This window comes from Haliaeetus albicilla, chromosome 23 (genome assembly GCF_947461875.1).
Source record: "Haliaeetus albicilla chromosome 23, bHalAlb1.1, whole genome shotgun sequence".
NCBI classification, from domain to species: domain Eukaryota; kingdom Metazoa; phylum Chordata; class Aves; order Accipitriformes; family Accipitridae; genus Haliaeetus; species Haliaeetus albicilla.
Genome location: NC_091505.1, coordinates 13,035,699 through 13,052,796, shown reverse-complemented (window position 1 = coordinate 13,052,796; position 17,098 = coordinate 13,035,699). Strand labels below are relative to the sequence as shown.

The window sequence follows — 17,098 nt, the reverse complement described above, 5'->3', positions numbered from 1 at the left end:
TCTGTGTCCCTGCTTTCTATTCTCTTGTTGGCCTACTTCCCTCTGCTTGCATTTTGCATTCCTAATGCCATGAATAAATCAGGACCCAAGGATTTAGAAGGTGGTACAGCTGTAGCCACTCAGAAAATTGAACCTCTGAGGCTTGCACTGCAGCTCTAACAACTGCCAATATGTGCGCTCCTGAACTCTTCTAATAACATTTAACTGGTACCAAAATAAAATTCACTTTGGCCTTTTTATATAATGTTTTAAGTTTTTTGTGCCTCTACCCAGCGTCTCCTCACTTGGCTCCCTTTGTCTTTTAGTTAAAGCTCAGTTATAAGCCCTTTAGGGCAGGGCAATTGCCTCTCAGCTGCTGTGACAAAATGGTTTATCACAAATCTTTGCACAGAGGATCAATGAATAAGGGAAACTGAGGGATCTGACCTGGCTAAGGGTTCATCTTTACAGAATCACAGCACAGTGAAACTCCAGTCTGGCTGTGGTCCTAGATCCTCTGATAACTTGTCATTAATAATACACACTGGACTGCTTTTATTTGTAGTGCTGTGGCTCCTGAGAGAGAGTGAGGGAGCTCTTTATGTGCTCTTTAGTCAGAGGATACATCCAGTCTGGGTGAAGAACAACAGGCATTGGTAACAAGCTTGCTCTGGAGGATTACATATCTTGAAAGAACAAGGTCTCCAACTATTCTCTTTTTGGAAAGATTATTTATGTTGTACCAATCCCTTTCCCTCATGGCTCTGCTTTTTAGAATAAAAATAATCATTCTGGTCTGATGATGGTTTGATTTCACCAAACTTTGCTTTTGACTAAGAAGGTCTTTTATGACCTTAGCATATGGTGACACGGTTTTTGGCACAGGATTCCCAAGATCTGTATCTAGCTGTTAGACCTGCCCAAGTAACTCCCAAGTAATTATAGTTGGCAAGGGAGGTACTGAAGTACATAAATAATGTTCAGTAAAGTGCAGATCTTGTGATGCTGCTTCATTTCTCTGCTTCTCAGTTTCCTGTCTTGTAGGAGTAAAAAGTCTGCACAGCAGAGGGTAAGATTTTTAAAAATGCCTTAATTATTTTGGCATCTAATTTCCATTTTCAGGCTCACTGCGGTCTTGCACAAACATAGAAACAAACAGTTGGTCTTCAAAAAAAAAAAAAAAAAGCTGCAGATACCTTACACAGGTTCTAAATACTATTTTAACCTTGACTGTATTTCGAAAACTGTAGGCTCAGAAGTGATCCCATTCTACAGCTTAATGAATGCACATGCATCAGGCAAGCTTTATTACCTGCCAGAAATGTGACACAAAGTAGACTGTTCTAGTACAAGCTAGGTGGTGGGATATTAAGTCACTGTAATATGGTTGAGCTCCTGAGCCTCAGGCATTGGGTTTAGGTGCAAATTGCAACAGATAACTTCTGAAAATTTTATTCTCTGCCTACATCATTTGGGGTCTTCCTTTAAAGAATTCAGTGATAAGCTTCTTGTGTATATGTATATTTTTATATGCAGCTGTATTCCCATGCAGTTTGACTTGCTCTCCTCCAGTATCTGTACTGCCTGTAAGTCTTGAGTGTGATCTCTGCAGGTTTTCTCCCAAACCTCTGTCTAGAGTCTCTAGGCCTGTAACATTCCCATCATAGTTTGTTGTACACGGATCACTAAGCAGTGTCCTTTTTCTTAGGGCACCTCTGTTCTATGTCGAAGTGAATCTTCGGCAGCTTCTGTACGATTGCTTTCCTTCTCCTTTGTGTGCATGGCCCAGTAAATAAGGAGGGGGATGGAAAGTACATTGTAAATGTGTTGACAGCTTTTGAAGAATAAAACAGCTGCTGAAACCGCCTGTCTGCCTCCCCCTTCTCTTCTGCATGTTTTTTTTTAATTTACTACCATTTTCTCCTTTCTCTTTTCTTTCTCCATCTCTCCCCCAAATTCTTTTACACTCTTTTGACACCCACCCCTCATTCTTTTGGTGCCTGCTGCTCTGAAAAGATTTCCTCTCTCCCCTGTAGTCCTTTTCATTCCTCATTCAGGGGGGACTGTTTCAATCTCTAGGAAGGAACAAATGAAAAGGGGGATTCATTCTATTTCTGAGTGCATGTCAGCTGTCTGCTTGTATCAGTTCTCTACCCATTCTTCTCTCTCACCCCAGGTACTGTGCTGTTAGAAAGTATCCCGCTGTTTTTCTAAACATTTTTGGCAGGGTCGAATCTGTGCTTGGAAGATTTTTGTGCTTATTGATGCTAGCAAGGGAGGTGCAGTTATTTATTTGACATCAGTTATTTAAACAAAAAAAAAGGAACAGGATGGTACAATATCTGGGCCACTATTCTTAGATTCTTGTCAAGCTGAATTTAGGGTCCCTAATTCTAGTTTTGCTCCTTCTTGAAAAGAGGCTTTTTGTGCTCTACTCACAGGCATGTTTGCCTGTCTAATGTACTGGAATTGATGAGCAGGTCTGTCCCTTTGTGTGAGATATGTTCCTTCTGGCTTTCCCTTTGCAGGTAGGCACAGTATACTGCTGTTTTGATATGGACGGCTGTGTGAGAACTCAGTTGACAATTAGAACGACAATCTGTTACTTCAGTTAGGAGGAGACCCAGATGAGGGAGCCCGATGTCTCAGGAAAAGAGGGATTCGCAGGCTCTTGGGGAGAAATAGGATTTCTTGAAGCCATAAGGGACCTTGTCCTGGCGCACAAGCCTTTCACCAAACCCTTCTTCAGCAGCTGGATCCACAACAACATTGTTGGTGTATGGCTCTAGGGAAAATGCTCTTTTTTTTGTCTCTTCCTTTATTCTCCTTTTAGTAAGGATGCGCTTTCATATACATTCTCAGTCAATGTTTAGCTCTGTTCCTTGGTTTAGGTGTTTGGGGTTTGGAGACTGTTAGGTAGGATATCAAAGACTTGTTTCTGCATGTAGGAACTTCACAACCTCCAACTGCTTCTCCAGCACTAGTTGGGGAATTAAGCTCATCAGGCTCTACCAGCTGTTTCTCTGCTCAAAATGCCGCATGGGTTCCTCATCAGAGGTTGCTTGACAAAATGCTGCAGCACTCTTTGTGCAAGGAAAGATCAGTGGAATACAGGTGTATGAACATGCTCTAACCTACTGCCTTCCTTCCTGCTGCTGTGTTGTGCTCCCTAAAACCTTTCTTCGCTTTGCATTCTGTGTGAGGGATTTTTGACAATTTATTCCACACCAGTAAATTGTAATCTTCCTTGCACAATCTACATTCTAGATTCATAGGTAAAGGATCATTATCTAAGATATTTTAATTGGGATAAATTGATAAATTTGAGCTTTACTCAGAAAGGGAAAGAATCTAGCAGTTTCCAAAGGTTGGTAATATCACTTCTTCTGTACAAGAGGGAAGATGATCCTCCTTTCAGGAGATGTGAGATTTCAAAAGGAGGGAAGTTGCAGTGTTTGAAGAGGAGACAGAGTGTGCATTTTGGGAAACAATTCTCTGTGTCAAGGAGTCGGGGTTTAAGCCCAGCTGACAACAAAGCACCATGAAGCTGCTTGCTTGCTCCTCCCCCCCCATGTGATGGGGAGAAAATACAAGGAAAAGCTTGTGGGTCAAGACAAGAACAGGGAGGGATCACTCACCAGTTATCACCATGGTTAAAAACCAGACTCGACTTGGGGAAAAAACAATCAATTTAATTTGTTACTAATCAAATCAGAGCAGGCTAATGAGAAGTAAAACCAAACCTTAGAACACCTTCCCCCCCACCCCTCCGTCCTTCCCAGTCTTATATCCACTGTGATTTTCTCTACCTCCTCCCTCCCCCCCTCCCCGCCCCAGCAGCACAGGGGGATAGGGAATGGGGGTTGGGGTCAGTTTGTCACACATTGTCTCTGCTACTCCTTCCTCTTCAGGGGGAGGGCTCCTCACTCCTCCCCTGCTCCACTGTGGAGTCCCTTCCACAGGAGACAGTCCTACAAGAACTCTTCAACGTGGGTCCTTCCCATGGGCTGCAGTCCTTCAGTCACAGGCTGCTCCAGCACAGGCTCTCCCACGGAGTCCCAGCCATCTTCGGGGGCATCCCCCTGCTCTGGCATGGGATCCTCCCTGGGCTGCAGGTGGGCATCTGCTCCCCTGCTCACCTCCATGGGCTGGGGGGGGACAGCGTGCCGTCTCACCACAGGCTGCAGGGGCACAGGGCTTTCTTTCACATTCCCATCTTCTCCCCTACTGCAGGTTCCCCTTCTTAAATATGTTATCCCAGAGGTGCTACCACCGTCACTGATGGGCTCAGCTTTGGCCAGAGGCAAGTCCAACTTGGAGCCGAGGAAGCTTCTAGCAGCTTTTCACAGGAGCTGCCCCTGCAGCCCCTCCCCCGCTACCAAAAACCCCGCCACACAAACCGAGAACACAGGGACTATTTTTGAAGAGGAAGTCAATAGGTGGGAGGTTATGGGAAGCAAAAAAGTACAAGTAGTAACAGCCTTTAATGGTGTCAACAACCTCAAGTGTTGAAAATGCGAATGCTAGAATTTTAGTTAATATTTTTATTGTTTGGTAATGCAAAACACTTAGTGTGATGGATGGTCCAGCTTACAAGTGATTTGGCCAAATTAATATTGACTTTGAATAAAGAGAAAGTAATAGAGACTTTAGGGTCAGGCCAGACAGCCCTTGCTTCTAGCTTTTTAAAATTTTCAAACTAAAAATACTGTTAGCGTATGTCAAAATAGCATAGTTTTCACCATTCATTTTCAGCAAATGCATTTGTATTCAGGGTATTCTGTATTTTGTGACTTTGTATGTTTACTCAGTGTGGCTGATTCTGATTTCACAAGTGTAAACTGGAATCTGTTTCAATGATTTAAATTTATTTAGACTCCAGTGTTTTAAAGGGAGTGATTCTGGTGTAAATCAGAACCTGATTTCAATTTCATGTTCGTGCCTTATAAAACCTGGCTTGATTTTTATCTATTGTATGTTTGTACACTGTATTTAGCGTTGTGCGTCTTGAGATGTCCCTGTTGGGTAGATGGAGATTCTTAGTTTTGCTAAAAAGGTACATATTTGCCATTTAGTAAAACATAAAATGTCTGAAATTTTTTGTTAGCTAAAGGCATATGGTAGGTACCACTGTGTCTTCTGGAAGCTGGGTTCTTGGAGTTCCTTGGGAGATTTTTTTTTTGGACTAAGTTCTCTTCAGAACTTAAAGCACACCAAATTTAGCATCCCATCTCATAAACCTTCTCACGTGCTTTAAAAAGTTGTAGTGCTTATGTGAAAGGCTGTGTTTATGACAAATTTGAGTTTGTCTCCCTGATTTCCTTTGAGTTCTGAATTGCTCGGCTGTTTGTCCTAATCTTATGCTTAAAACAGAAGGTATTGGGGAACTTAGGAAGATGCTCCCAGCCATGGAAGCAATTATTTCACCAGAGATTCTGGTTTGTCTCAAAATTTAAGCTAAACTGACACAAGAGATTTTTTTTCCTGCTGCATTTTGCTGTCCCTAAACTATCAACAATTTAGGATGCATGTAGTGCAAAGCACCTTGTTTTTGTGGTTCATGCTGTCTGTTAATGTCTCTGTGCTGATGTCTGTCTTGTGCATGTGTAACTTGGCTTGATATGTAGTCACTTTGTTTATCCATGTTGTCATGTCCCTTATAGATGCTGTTGGTGACAGATGCATGTTGCAGTTGGATTTGGTCATGTCCCTCTGTGGAATGGTGTGTTTGGAGTTACCTGGATAGCCCTTCCAGCACTCTGCTGTGTTGTTTTCCCCCTTCACTCTCCTTACTTAACCCAGGACTTACTATTTGTGTGTGTGTATGTATGCACAAAAATAGCCCAGAAGAGACTCTCCTCGTTTCTGTCTTCCTAAACGTATCTACTTTTTTTGGTCTAAATACAGCATTTCAGAATGAGTTTTGTTGAATCAGTGCAGCTGTTGTGGAAGCAGAAGCTACTGAAGAAGCTTTTAAAAGCAGAAGGTGTGTGGAGTGAGTACATATTCTTGGGTTGGTACTTGAAATATTCAGTGTTGCTCCTTTTGGAACCAATTATAAGGAGGTCGCTATTTAAAAATCTCCTCCTTTCAGTGTAGTTACATGATGTTTCTGTGCATCTTGCCTCACTATGTGCTGATGGACTCTGCTCCTGACTCCTGGTTCACCTACCTAGGATGAAAGGAGAGGTTCCTTGGGGTCAGCCACCCATCTGCTGGAAGTTCTAGCTGGTACCACCATAAGGAGCACACTGGTTTCTTGAGAACTCTCTCAAATGTATTTTACTGAAAATCAACTATATTTTGACAGCCTTCTCCAGGTTTAAACTGGTGACCTAGAAAAGGTTTTGATCTGTTCACATCCACCTTCTAACAACGGTGTGGGATTAGAAAGTTTTGTTCTTAGGGTCCCAAAACTGGCTGAAAGGTAGACTTGGCCTCCCCACCATGCTGGTCACAGCAGTGGGCAACTGAGGCGGGTTGGGCACTGTTGCTCTATGCAACAGCATTTCCTGACCAATGTTCCTCAATGCAGAGCTCACGGGAAGCCCCGTGCCACTCTGAGTAGTTTGCCAGTTGTGTTTTCCATTGCTGTGAGAGAGGTGTCTTGGCCAGAAATGATTTTCAGAAACATAGCAGAATTGTGAAGCTGTCGTTACATATCGGTTGGCTGGGTCTAAATGAGCCAAGTGAACCTGCATTTTGATGTATACCTGACCTACCATTTGTGAGGAATAAATGTATGAAAATGGCAACCTTTATAAACAGCAGTGATATTTCTGTAGAACATGACTGTATGAGTAGAAAATGAACATCTTTAGTCTGCCAGCTCTGGGAAAGGAAGAGCTAAGGCTCATTAAAGGTTGCTCTGACAAGGACCAGGAAGATCGTGTTTCCCAAGTTTTAATTTTTCCAGGGAGAGGCCAAGACAGTCTAGTGGTGAAAGCGTGGGGCTGGGATCAGATTTGAATCCTCTTTCTGACCAAGTCATTTAACTCATCCTCTTTTTGTGTAGTATGGGAATAACATCACTGGCATCTTGAGCAGTTTGAAATCCTTGGGTGGAATGATCTGAAGAACTGCAAACTATTTGTTACGTATGGATTGAAATCCCAACTCCAGATCTGCTTGTGTCCTCAGCCAAGTTAGCAGCTCAAATCCTTCTGTTCCTCATGAGCTGAGACAAGATACCCTGACATTTAAAAAATCTTGGATCAGTATTTCTTCCCAGCTTGGGGAATTGGTTCTTCCTTTACTTATTTTCTTCTTTTGTAAGAAGAATAGGAAGCATATCTGAAATTAAGTGATTATCCTATTTTTGCTCCTTAACTTTAATTTTAAAATGAGCTATTTTTATGTTATTAAATCTTATGCCAGACACCCAAATTGCAGTTAAGAAAGGAGGTGAATGTGTCTGGTATTTTCCAGCACACGCATGGCCATATCTAACCTAAAATGAGAGCCGCCAGTCCTGAAAGGAGGTAGGGAGATGTCGGCAAGCAGCGGGAAGCGTGTCTGAGCCCAGCAGCCTGTGTCAGGTCTCCGGAGGTCAGACCACAGCGCCTTTTGTGCATTTGTATATCCCCCCCTCCCCCCCAGCCCCCGCTCTTTTCTTTCTCCCTCTCCATGTGTATTTTGTCTCCTCCTCCTGTGCGTGTGTCTTTCTTTGCATCTCCGCTCTTCTCCCTCGCCTCCTCCGGATCGATCGATCGCTGGCCGAGGAGACTTCCAAAGGGTCGGGCACTTTGTGGGATCGTCCTTGTTCCTCCTGCGTTTGCCAAGTCAAGGGTATCTCTTTGCAGGCTTGCAGAGATGCTGTTACTCCTGGTGATGTGATTGCATAGCAACACAGCAGCGCGGGGCGGTGGAGGAGGAGAGGCAGGGAGCGTGCAGACAGCAGCGCTCAGCCTCAGCATGCATCCCTGTCACAGGGACTCCTTTGCTGATTCACAAAGGCAGCCCCAGTCCCTGCTCCCGAAGCCCGGCGGCCGCTGCCCCCGTGTCTCAGACCTGGTGGACTCGGAAGGTAGGCCATGACAAAATTTGTTTCCCACTCAGATCCTGGCTGTGCTGGAAAAGGGGAAAATATTGACGGATGGTTAACCTCGGAAATATGCTCTTTGGGCGTGTGTGTGTGTGTGTGTGTATCCCTTCACGGTAACACTGTCCATGTATGTGCGGGTGAGGCAACTTGCAGAGAAGAAAAGAAGGGTGTCAGGGGGGACACAGTGGGACCAAGAGAGGTGGCCAAGACCGTTTCCACAAGGGAGAGGCTGGGAACCAGTCAGTGATGCAGATTTCTAAGGCAAACAATAGTAGCCAGCATTCCAATTTCACCATGTTCGATTCTTTGCATGCTGAAGGCTTATTTACCCTGGCAGTGTTTTCACCTGAGCTGAAGGACTGCTCCGGCCAGGGTGTGTGGTGGCCTTCTAGCATCCTCCTGGGAGGATTAGACAGCAGGGCAAGGCAGGGACCCAAATATTTCTTGAGTAGTAAGCCAGGATCAGACTCTAGTCCCAGCTCTGCCCTTTTAATTCACTACCTTACCAGTAGTGCCTTGCTCCTTTTATGTGTCTGCCCTCCCCTCCCCCAGCTTCTCCCCAATCCATTTCACTCATTCCTCCTCCTCCTCCTCTCTCAAGGCCTTATATTGCCACCACTGACCTTACCTTTGATGCGGGCAGCCCTTACCAGCTGCAGAACCACTCGCAGGAGGCATGGGACTTTTGCTGCTCCCCAGGGCTCTGCCTCCCTCTTCATGCCAGACAGGGCAGCCTGAGCAGCCATTCACCAAGATTCAGTGCTGCTTTGCACAACAGATTACTACCGGTCGCCAGTCCAGTCTGTTCCCTTCAGTCTTCCCTCTGGCATGGCATCACCGGCGTAGAGCTCCACTGGTGGAATTGCCAGCATCATATTCATGGGGTCTCAATGCTGAGATTGCTCCACACGCCTGTCACCGTACACGGGTAATTACTTCCACACTTTTAAATGCTGTGCTGTCTGTGGGAGAAACCAATGTTTGTTTGGGTTTTAGTTTTTAGCATTGAAAAAAAAAATCTCTAGTCAAATCTTTGTCAGTCTGTGTTTTACCTGTGCCCTAATCTGAGGTCCTTCACACCTTCTTTCCTGCTGCTCACCAGTGTCTCTGGAGCCATGAGAGTTCTTGCTTGATTATTGTCTTTAATGCCCTTTATTGCCTGACCATAGTACCCTACAGCAACACACTGTGCAAAGTCCCAGCTACAAGGCTCAGTCGTGCTGGGAGGGTTTCTGTTTTTCTGGCAGCCGTGTGTAGCCTGTGTGCCTGCTGTGGCTCTGGTGCCACCTCACATCCTCCCCTGCCAGATCCCCATGCTCAAAGCTGCTTTCTCTGCTGCTGCAGGAATTGGCCAGGCAGGGTCTGGTGACAAGAAGTGTGTGATGGCACTCCAGAAAGGGACCAGACTATAGATGGGCAATTTCAAACTATCTTGTTTTGCAGCACTGTGGCCAGGAACATGGGTGCCTGGAGTGCTGGGATGGGAAGGCGTTGGAGTGGTCACTGTGATGTGATGCTTCGTTAGTTGAAGAAACTAAAATGAGGACCATCTCTCTCTGGTTTAATACCTGAGATAGATCAATCCTACTTGCCAAAATTGGCCAGGACTGTAACCGTGAATGGGTTTGCTCAGGTTGGAGTGACTCTTTTCAAAACTAAACAAAGTGAGATGGGGAAGGGAATAAATGAATGGGTTCAGATGAAAGCCCTGAGTTTTGGAGACGTATGGTGAATTTCTGATTTTAATACTATTTTGAGAAATATATTCAGGGCTTCCACTTGAGGCTGGATGCCTATGATAAAAGCAGAAAAGAGGAATTGTAAGTCTCGTGAAACAAGACATACTGACAAGAAAGAATTCAGTCTTTAAAAAACGCTTCATTTTCACAGGTGTATAAAGATGAAACTGAGCTTTTCAGAATTGAGCCAAAATATATCCATCCCATTTTCCTTTGCTGTTTCCCTTAGCATAAGAATAAGGTTGCTCTGATACATCTCAAGAAAGGAGAGGAAATGTGACTTCATGTGGCACACAGCCTGCTTATAAAATGCGCGTCTTCAGAAGGCCAGAGAAGCCCGTGCATTGACTGGGAGTTTATTATAAAGACAAGCTTGTTGCGGGCAAGGCAGAATATTCAGTACAGAGAAATAGATATTAGTTTGACACTGAGAATGAGAAACAAAGCGTCAAGGAAGCAAAAAGTTAGCACAGCATTACCTTAGCTATCGCTGTGTGGTGGGTGTGCTCTTCCCACTATTGCTGATCAGTTATACCGTATGGCAAATGGGTGATGTGTTTTTCACAATGCAGCAAGACTCGTTTCCTGCCTCTAACAGCAGGGAAAGGAAAGCTCGGGTTCCTAGAGGAGAAAGACAAAGACAAGACTCAGGATTTTTAGTGGGTTTAAATAGGCTGGTTTCAGGGCTACAGGACATGACCAAGTCTATGAAGAATTGGGTTCAATTTTTATGGTTGGTGCAACCTTCTTTTGGTCATTAGGCAAGTGCGCCCTGCCAGGCCTGCACTGTCCCTTTTGGGAGGTTGGAGGATGTTTGCTGCTTCCCCTTGCTCCTTTTGTTTGTCAGATCTACCAGACAGCAACTTCTCTGTGTCCAGCACAGCAGGGCTGTCTGTTTACAGCTGGGTCCTCAGGGTGCTTGGGTAATTATTTGTAGTACTTGTCTAATCGAAGGAGGAGGAGAAGAGATGGGAAGAATTCCTAGGCAAAGTGAGTTTTGGAGAGAGCAGCTCAAAACCCAGCTGGGAGTCTGAAATGGCATGTGAAAGAAATTTAGATTTAAATCTTCCAAAATAAATTCCCATAAATTATTTTTAAGCAGAGAGATGAGCAGTCAGTTCTGCATGGCTGTGTTGTGGGCATGCACCCACACTCACCTGGTTAGCTGGGGACACCATCGTCCCAGTTCTCTGGTCCAAGACTAACTGCTGAAATTTTTCAGCTTGAGTTTTTGTGTGCATGTGTGTATTTTGCTTGGGAAAATGGAGAGCAAGTGAGCCAGCAGAAGAGATGCTGCTTCTTTATTAGGACCTGTGGCACCTATTTATCCATTGAACTAAAATTATATTTTTGTTATGAGCTCAAAGTCATTTAAGAATGCAGCTCATTAGATGCAAGAGTGCCCCACTTCACCCACCCTCAGTGAATATGGCATCTTCTGTGCCACTTGCTCACTACCAGATACAGCAAAAATTTTATGTTACTTCTTAAGGACAGCTGCTTAATTGAAGGACCCTTCATTCTAATTAATGAAGGGGACCTGGTACTTAGGTGGAAGTGCAGTGTGAAGCCCAGGTGCAGCTTTGGCATCTGTTTTTTTTACCCCTTGGATGATGGGGTTGTAAATGCCCAATCCTGTGGAAGATTGCTGATAGTCCTTTTCCCGTTTCCTTGTACACAGGAGCAAGTGAGAACCAGGAGACTGTTGGGGTGGTTTTTTTAAGGAGCATGTTTAGGTATCTATTCCTGGTTTGTGAAGAGATGGAGACTAAGGGCCCATACTCTAAGAGGGAGTTGTGTTGTTTGTACGCTTGGTCCCAGTGGGACAAAGACTCCTCTTTCTTCTCTCACCAAACCTTGACCTAGCGGGGTCTTGGGAAGTAGGTCTGCTGGCCCTCGATCTTAGGCTTAAACTATTTACTTACATGTGCAAAAAATAATTTTTGCTGGAACAGGATGTGCTATTGCGCTGTCAAGGGAGTCCTGCTGTCTGCCAGCTTGGGAATGCTCTCTTTGTTAGCATCTACATGGGAGCTGAACTTTGAAATATCTACAAGCCTCCCACCTTTCCCCTTAAAGGACACTGAGCATGCTGAGCTAAAATGTTATTACTTCTCTTGTACAGTAAGTTAAACAACAACAAAGTCATTAACATTTCCAGCAGCAGGGAATGTGTTTATATTTCCATTCCCCTCATGGGATAAAGGCTGAGCTGCCTTGCCTCAAAATGTTGCCATATTTTTTCCTTATTGGCCAAGATCTGAAGTGGAAAGTTTCAGTCCAGAAAGAACATTTTGGAGGAAATTAGCAATTCAAAGCATAAGCTTTTGTGATTGAGAGACCTCTTGACCTATATGCTGTATTTGCTGGTGTTATATGTGGTAGAGAGCCGGAAATTCAGCACCTGACATTGGACTCTAGCTTCCAGAGGAGGTCCCTAATCCTGGGGGTTACTTTTACCGATGCAGGTCAGCTGCAGTGTGAATTCCCTTGATGTTTAGGAGGGTTTGGATCTGGGTTTGTATCAGGAGGATTTTAAACAAATGCAGCAAAACAGCAGAAATACACTGTGCAGCATGTGCGCTGGTGGCAAGCTGTCATCTTACTGTTGGCTGGGACAGAGAAGAGATGCTACAGGAGATGGGGCATAGCCTGTGCACCTGCGCGCTGCCTCTCTGGCTAGCCAGCATTGCTGCTGCAACAGGTCTGTAAGTAGGAAGAGTGTAGAGATTGCTGAGCGGAGCAGTAAGTTGTGTGGTAGAGCTGAAGCAGAACTGATTGGGCAAAGACTATTCCAGCTGCCTTTGTCAGACTGCCTGGAAAGCAGTGTGGTGAGCCAGGCTCTCCAGCGCTGAATTCGTAACAGATACAGCTCATGTAGGAAGAGGAAAAAGGCAACTACTTTGTTTTGAATACACCCTAATGCCCAAGCATTCAGCTGTTGAAGTAACATCAAGGTTTTTGGCTTTCTTACTTTTCAGCTAGAGAATCATCATGGTCTCCAACTAGGCTAAAAAGTTGTGACTTGGTTACTAAAGTGTTTGGAAGCTGTAACACTGTGAAATATCTAATGCTTCATTTCTTAAGGTCTACTAAGGGCAGAGGCAAGTGTCAGATGCTTTTCACGTGGGAGGATGCAAAACAGCATCATGTAACAAGGTTGTACCTGATCTTTCTGAGGAAGGGTCTGATTACCTTTGGGCCTGGAGTGGTGCAGTGGGGGCCTCCAGCAAAGACCAGATGAGACACACCAGTGGGAAAGGTTTCACTCCTTGTGCTCTCCACTCTATGGGTGCAGTGTCCCAGTGCCTGCTCTGTGGTGACTAAGACTGCTTCTTGCAATGTCTTCCTGTGGAAATTCTCACCTGCTCCTGCTCACACAGGCCTTGATGTTTTTCCTTCTTGCACAGAAATGTGCCCAGAGGATCAATGTTGCTTTAAATCTGGTTGGACTGCCTGACCACATTGCTCCTTGAGTCCTCCAAAGGAGGATTTTTCAACTCCTTTTCAAGTAGAGGCTTGTAGTAGACTGCGGGGATGGTAGTTTTAGTTGCCAACACTTAAATCTTTTTTGATGGATGTTGTCCCTTGGCTATAGCATACTGGGTCCCCAACACCAACATAAAGCGGTGTGCAGAGGGTGAACACTGGTGTGGGAGAGGCAAGGTGGATTGCAGGCTAGTTCTTGACAGGTGTAGGCAGCAGGCAACAGACATTTAGCCAGGAAGCATCCACAAAACATCTACTCCACATGCTGCAGTGCCCAGACACAGTGCCGTACTGAAGCACTGAAGTAAAAGCTCAAGAGTCAGGAGCTATTTTGTGTGCCACGACAGAGGAGCAGAGCAGATCAAGAGCATTTCTCCTTGCCTGGTTCCTGTAATAGCAGGGAATTTGGCAAGGGATCATATGTAGCTGTTGGTTTGCTTGCAGTCGTGCCTCACAGTCTGGTTGTCTCTCTCTCCCACTGAATGTCCTCCTTTGTGCTGGCTGCCATGCAGCTGAGTTATTTCCATATTATCTTGGGTTCTGCATATCTGGGCGTTGTCTTTGCAATTGCAGAGTGGCAAAGAGCAGCTGAGCCATTGCCATCAAACCTGCAATAAAGTTTCTGTGTCAGTAAGATATTGCACAGGACATGCTTGAGGTAGTGTTTTTTGCTGGCACTTAGCTTTCCAGCTCAGTCTTGTTCTTTGAGTGCTGCCTCAGACAGGCTTTAGTTACCTTGTGCCATGGCTCTGTGTCCTGACAGACCTTGTCATCACTGAAGGAGTTCAGGAGCCCGGCCCTTAGGAGGTGAGGCAAGGGCTATTCTTACTTCCATAATGCTGGCAGACAGCATGGAGACCCACCATGTCCTACATGTCGATACCTATAGGACATGGTTTACCCATCTCTGTCTCCAGGACAGCACCTGTGCTGTGCATGAAGACTTATCCTTGAGGAAAATGCAGTAAGATCAGAGCTAGTGACCTTCCCAGTATTGCTCCCATTCAGTGGTGCTGGTGGGAGGAACAAATGACCAGGCTGTGCTGGGAGGACTGGGAACGGAGGGCCCCTGTGTGTGGTGTTGAAGGGCTGGCTGAACCTGCCTGGCCAGCACACATCACTGCAATTACATTGCACTGCGCCACAGAAAAACTGAGGCCTCAGGATGGCAGCTATGGCAGCTGCAATGAGATGTCACAGAACCTCATTGGCAAAAGCTATGGATTTCCCAGTCATGTGGTAGAGCTCAATGGCATTCCTCTGATGAAGGCTTTGAGGCAAAATAACTTCATGCCCTGAGAACTGTATCTCTGCTAGACTGGCCCTCATCTAGAGGTCATTTAGAGGATCAGGGACAGCTCAGACCCCAAATAGCATAAGCACTGGAGGAGTAGGACGTGGTGTTACCTGCTGTCAAAGATGGAAATCATCCACTGTACCCTTGGAGTTGCATGAGGTGAATTTGCCCCGCGAGGCTGTGGGGCTTTGAAGACCCTGGAATTTATAACTATTAATGTGTCCTGATGATCATGCCTGCACGGGGAAAGAAGCAGGGTGAGGGTGCTGCAATGCACAGTCTGTGATGTTCATTTGTGCAAATGGGCAGGAGGGGTAAAGGACAGGACCTTGGATTATCAGCATGTTGGAGAGCTCGGCACAGGCTGTTCTGCTGGAGAGAGAGAGAATTATGGCTGTAGAAATTACTAAGGGATTTAAAAAATCCTAACAGGATAAGCTGTTCTCTTAATGTGTGTAATGGAGGGGAGAGAGGCAGTGAAAGCCCAGGCAAGGGAGTGAGGGATGTGAAAACATGAGGGGTGGGCAGCGTGTACCAGGTCCTGGGGGCTTTCTCCTCACCAGGCTGTCCAGCATGATTGCTGGCTGTGCAGGATGTGCTGCCTGCTCCTGCCCTGCCAGGACCAAGCAGGAAGTTTCTCAGCTGGTCCAAGTGAGCTGGGTGTGAAAGAGTCAACAACCTTCTTCCAGCAGCATCGCTCTGTCTGTACCTTGGAAGCAGTCCCATCTCCGCTTGGACTTGGAGGTCTGGCTGCTGGAGCCAGGTGATAGTTTCCTTCTAAAAGTAGGAAAGCAATCACCAAGTTAGGTAGTAGGTTGGACAGGAGGCAGCACAGTCCCTCAGCACTGCCTCTTGACCCATCACAGGCAGTATTCAAGCAACACTTTTGATTTGCTCATCTGACCTCAGATGTGCTGAGTGTGGTCTGGGCAAAGCCCTGTGTAGTGTTCACAGCTTTTGTACATTAGGTCTCCATCCTGCTGTGAACATGTTTGTGCTCAGCTCCTTTCATGGCACTACCACCAGCCAAATGTAGAGTTGTGGGATTGTGCTTCAGTTCTAGAAATTTGCCAGATTCAAGTAAATATTACCTTGCACCTTGTTCTCTAGGCTTTATTTTCTGATGTCTTTCTGTAAAGCCAAGATGATTCTGGCAGTGGGATAAATCACTATTTTAGCTTATTCAGAGTACAAACAACAAAAAAACCAGCATTGTGACCAGAGGCTGCATTTCAGATCTATAGAATAGACAAGAGGCCGCTGCTAACTGGCTTTATAGGTCGTACAGTTTTAAAAACAGAATAAAAAAGGGAATTTTATAACTCAGAATGGGTAAAAACTCATGAAAAGGTAGCTGATAGTGTGAGATGCATGTATGGGGGACTGAGGCTTTAGGCAATTTTCCTTCTGAACATAAAAGAGAAAAAGAATGTTTGAAAATATTGTTGGTTATGGGGATATGTCTATTATGTCTAAACATAAGTGGACATGACAGTGAGATCCTCTCTCACCTCCTCCTTTAAACCCTGGGCATCTCCTGTAGTTCAATAAAGTCAACCCTTTTTAAAAATGCAACATAATCTGTGGGACTCACTAACACAGGATATCATTACAGCAAATTGTATAATTAGATGCAAAAAAGAGTTGGACATTTAGGTGAAAAAAGATTGCAACATTAGTACAAATATATTAAAACAAATGCATCCTTTTAGTCTTCAGCCTTCGTGAAGGAAGCACACTAGGCACCTGGGAAGGGGGTCAGCTCCGTGAGGAGGTGCAAACTGACCCAGGGATTCTCATGCTGCTTTTCAGGTGTTCGTGCCCAGAGTTGTCTCTGTCCCCATGAACATCGGTTCTGATGCAGCCCCTGGTGATGCAGGAATGGTCCTATGTCCTCCCACGATGTCCTGAGTGGCACATTACAGACCAGGCGCAGCACAGCAGCACTGCCCACCCACTGCCTCAGGTAAGAGCTGGGTCTGGGAGCTTTTCTCATGGCAGCTTTTTGCAGTGGTTGCAAATGTCTGTGGAGCAAACCAGGACCTCTGTTCCTGGTGGCAGGGAAAGCTGTTAGCTCCAGCCCCCCCATCGGCTTGCACTTAATGAGAATGTTAGCTCTCCTTGAGCGTTTTGGCTGCAAAGTGTTTTTGAAAGTAGAGCAAGAGTGACAACCTGCAGAGGTGGATTTCAAGCTTCCTTCAAAATAAAGAGCAAGAGACCACCATTAACAGCTTTTGTGTATTTGGTGGGTTTACTTTTTTCCTGGAAACTTGGAAGAACGTCAGCTTTTGCTGAAAATGTAGGTTTCTAACCTTCCTGCTTGCAGAGAAGAGTTTGGAAATAAGCCCCTGGTGAATGCTGTAAGGCAGAGGAGGAGCCTGACCTCTTTCTAGTCTAGTTACCTTGAGGAACAGAAAGTGGATGCTGACGCTGTTGGTCTCCCTCCTCCTTCCTCCAGGGTCTCTGACTGGCAGGCCAGGGTCCTCACGAAAGCCAGGCAGAGAGGTGAAGGTCTCCAGGATTGCTGGGTAAATGGCAGGGCAGAGTGGA

General features: G+C 45.4%; 1 protein-coding gene across 2 annotated transcripts in view; it reads left to right on the top strand.

Annotated features, from left to right (window-relative positions):
* The first annotated feature begins 7,615 nt into the window (after nt 1–7,615).
* The window catches only part of DRP2 (dystrophin related protein 2), a 30,700-nt gene continuing 21,217 nt past the window's right edge, over nt 7,616–17,098 (top strand). Inside the window, exons 1-2 of one of the 2 annotated variants that reach the window (XM_069811211.1) lie at nt 7,616–8,005; nt 16,361–16,514. In XM_069811211.1, the coding sequence (XP_069667312.1) occupies nt 16,407–16,514 (108 nt within the window). In that variant the 5' untranslated portion in view covers nt 7,616–8,005; nt 16,361–16,406. The remainder of the gene's footprint in view (nt 8,006–16,360; nt 16,515–17,098) is intronic. The other variant, XM_069811210.1, reaches the window with a different exon arrangement.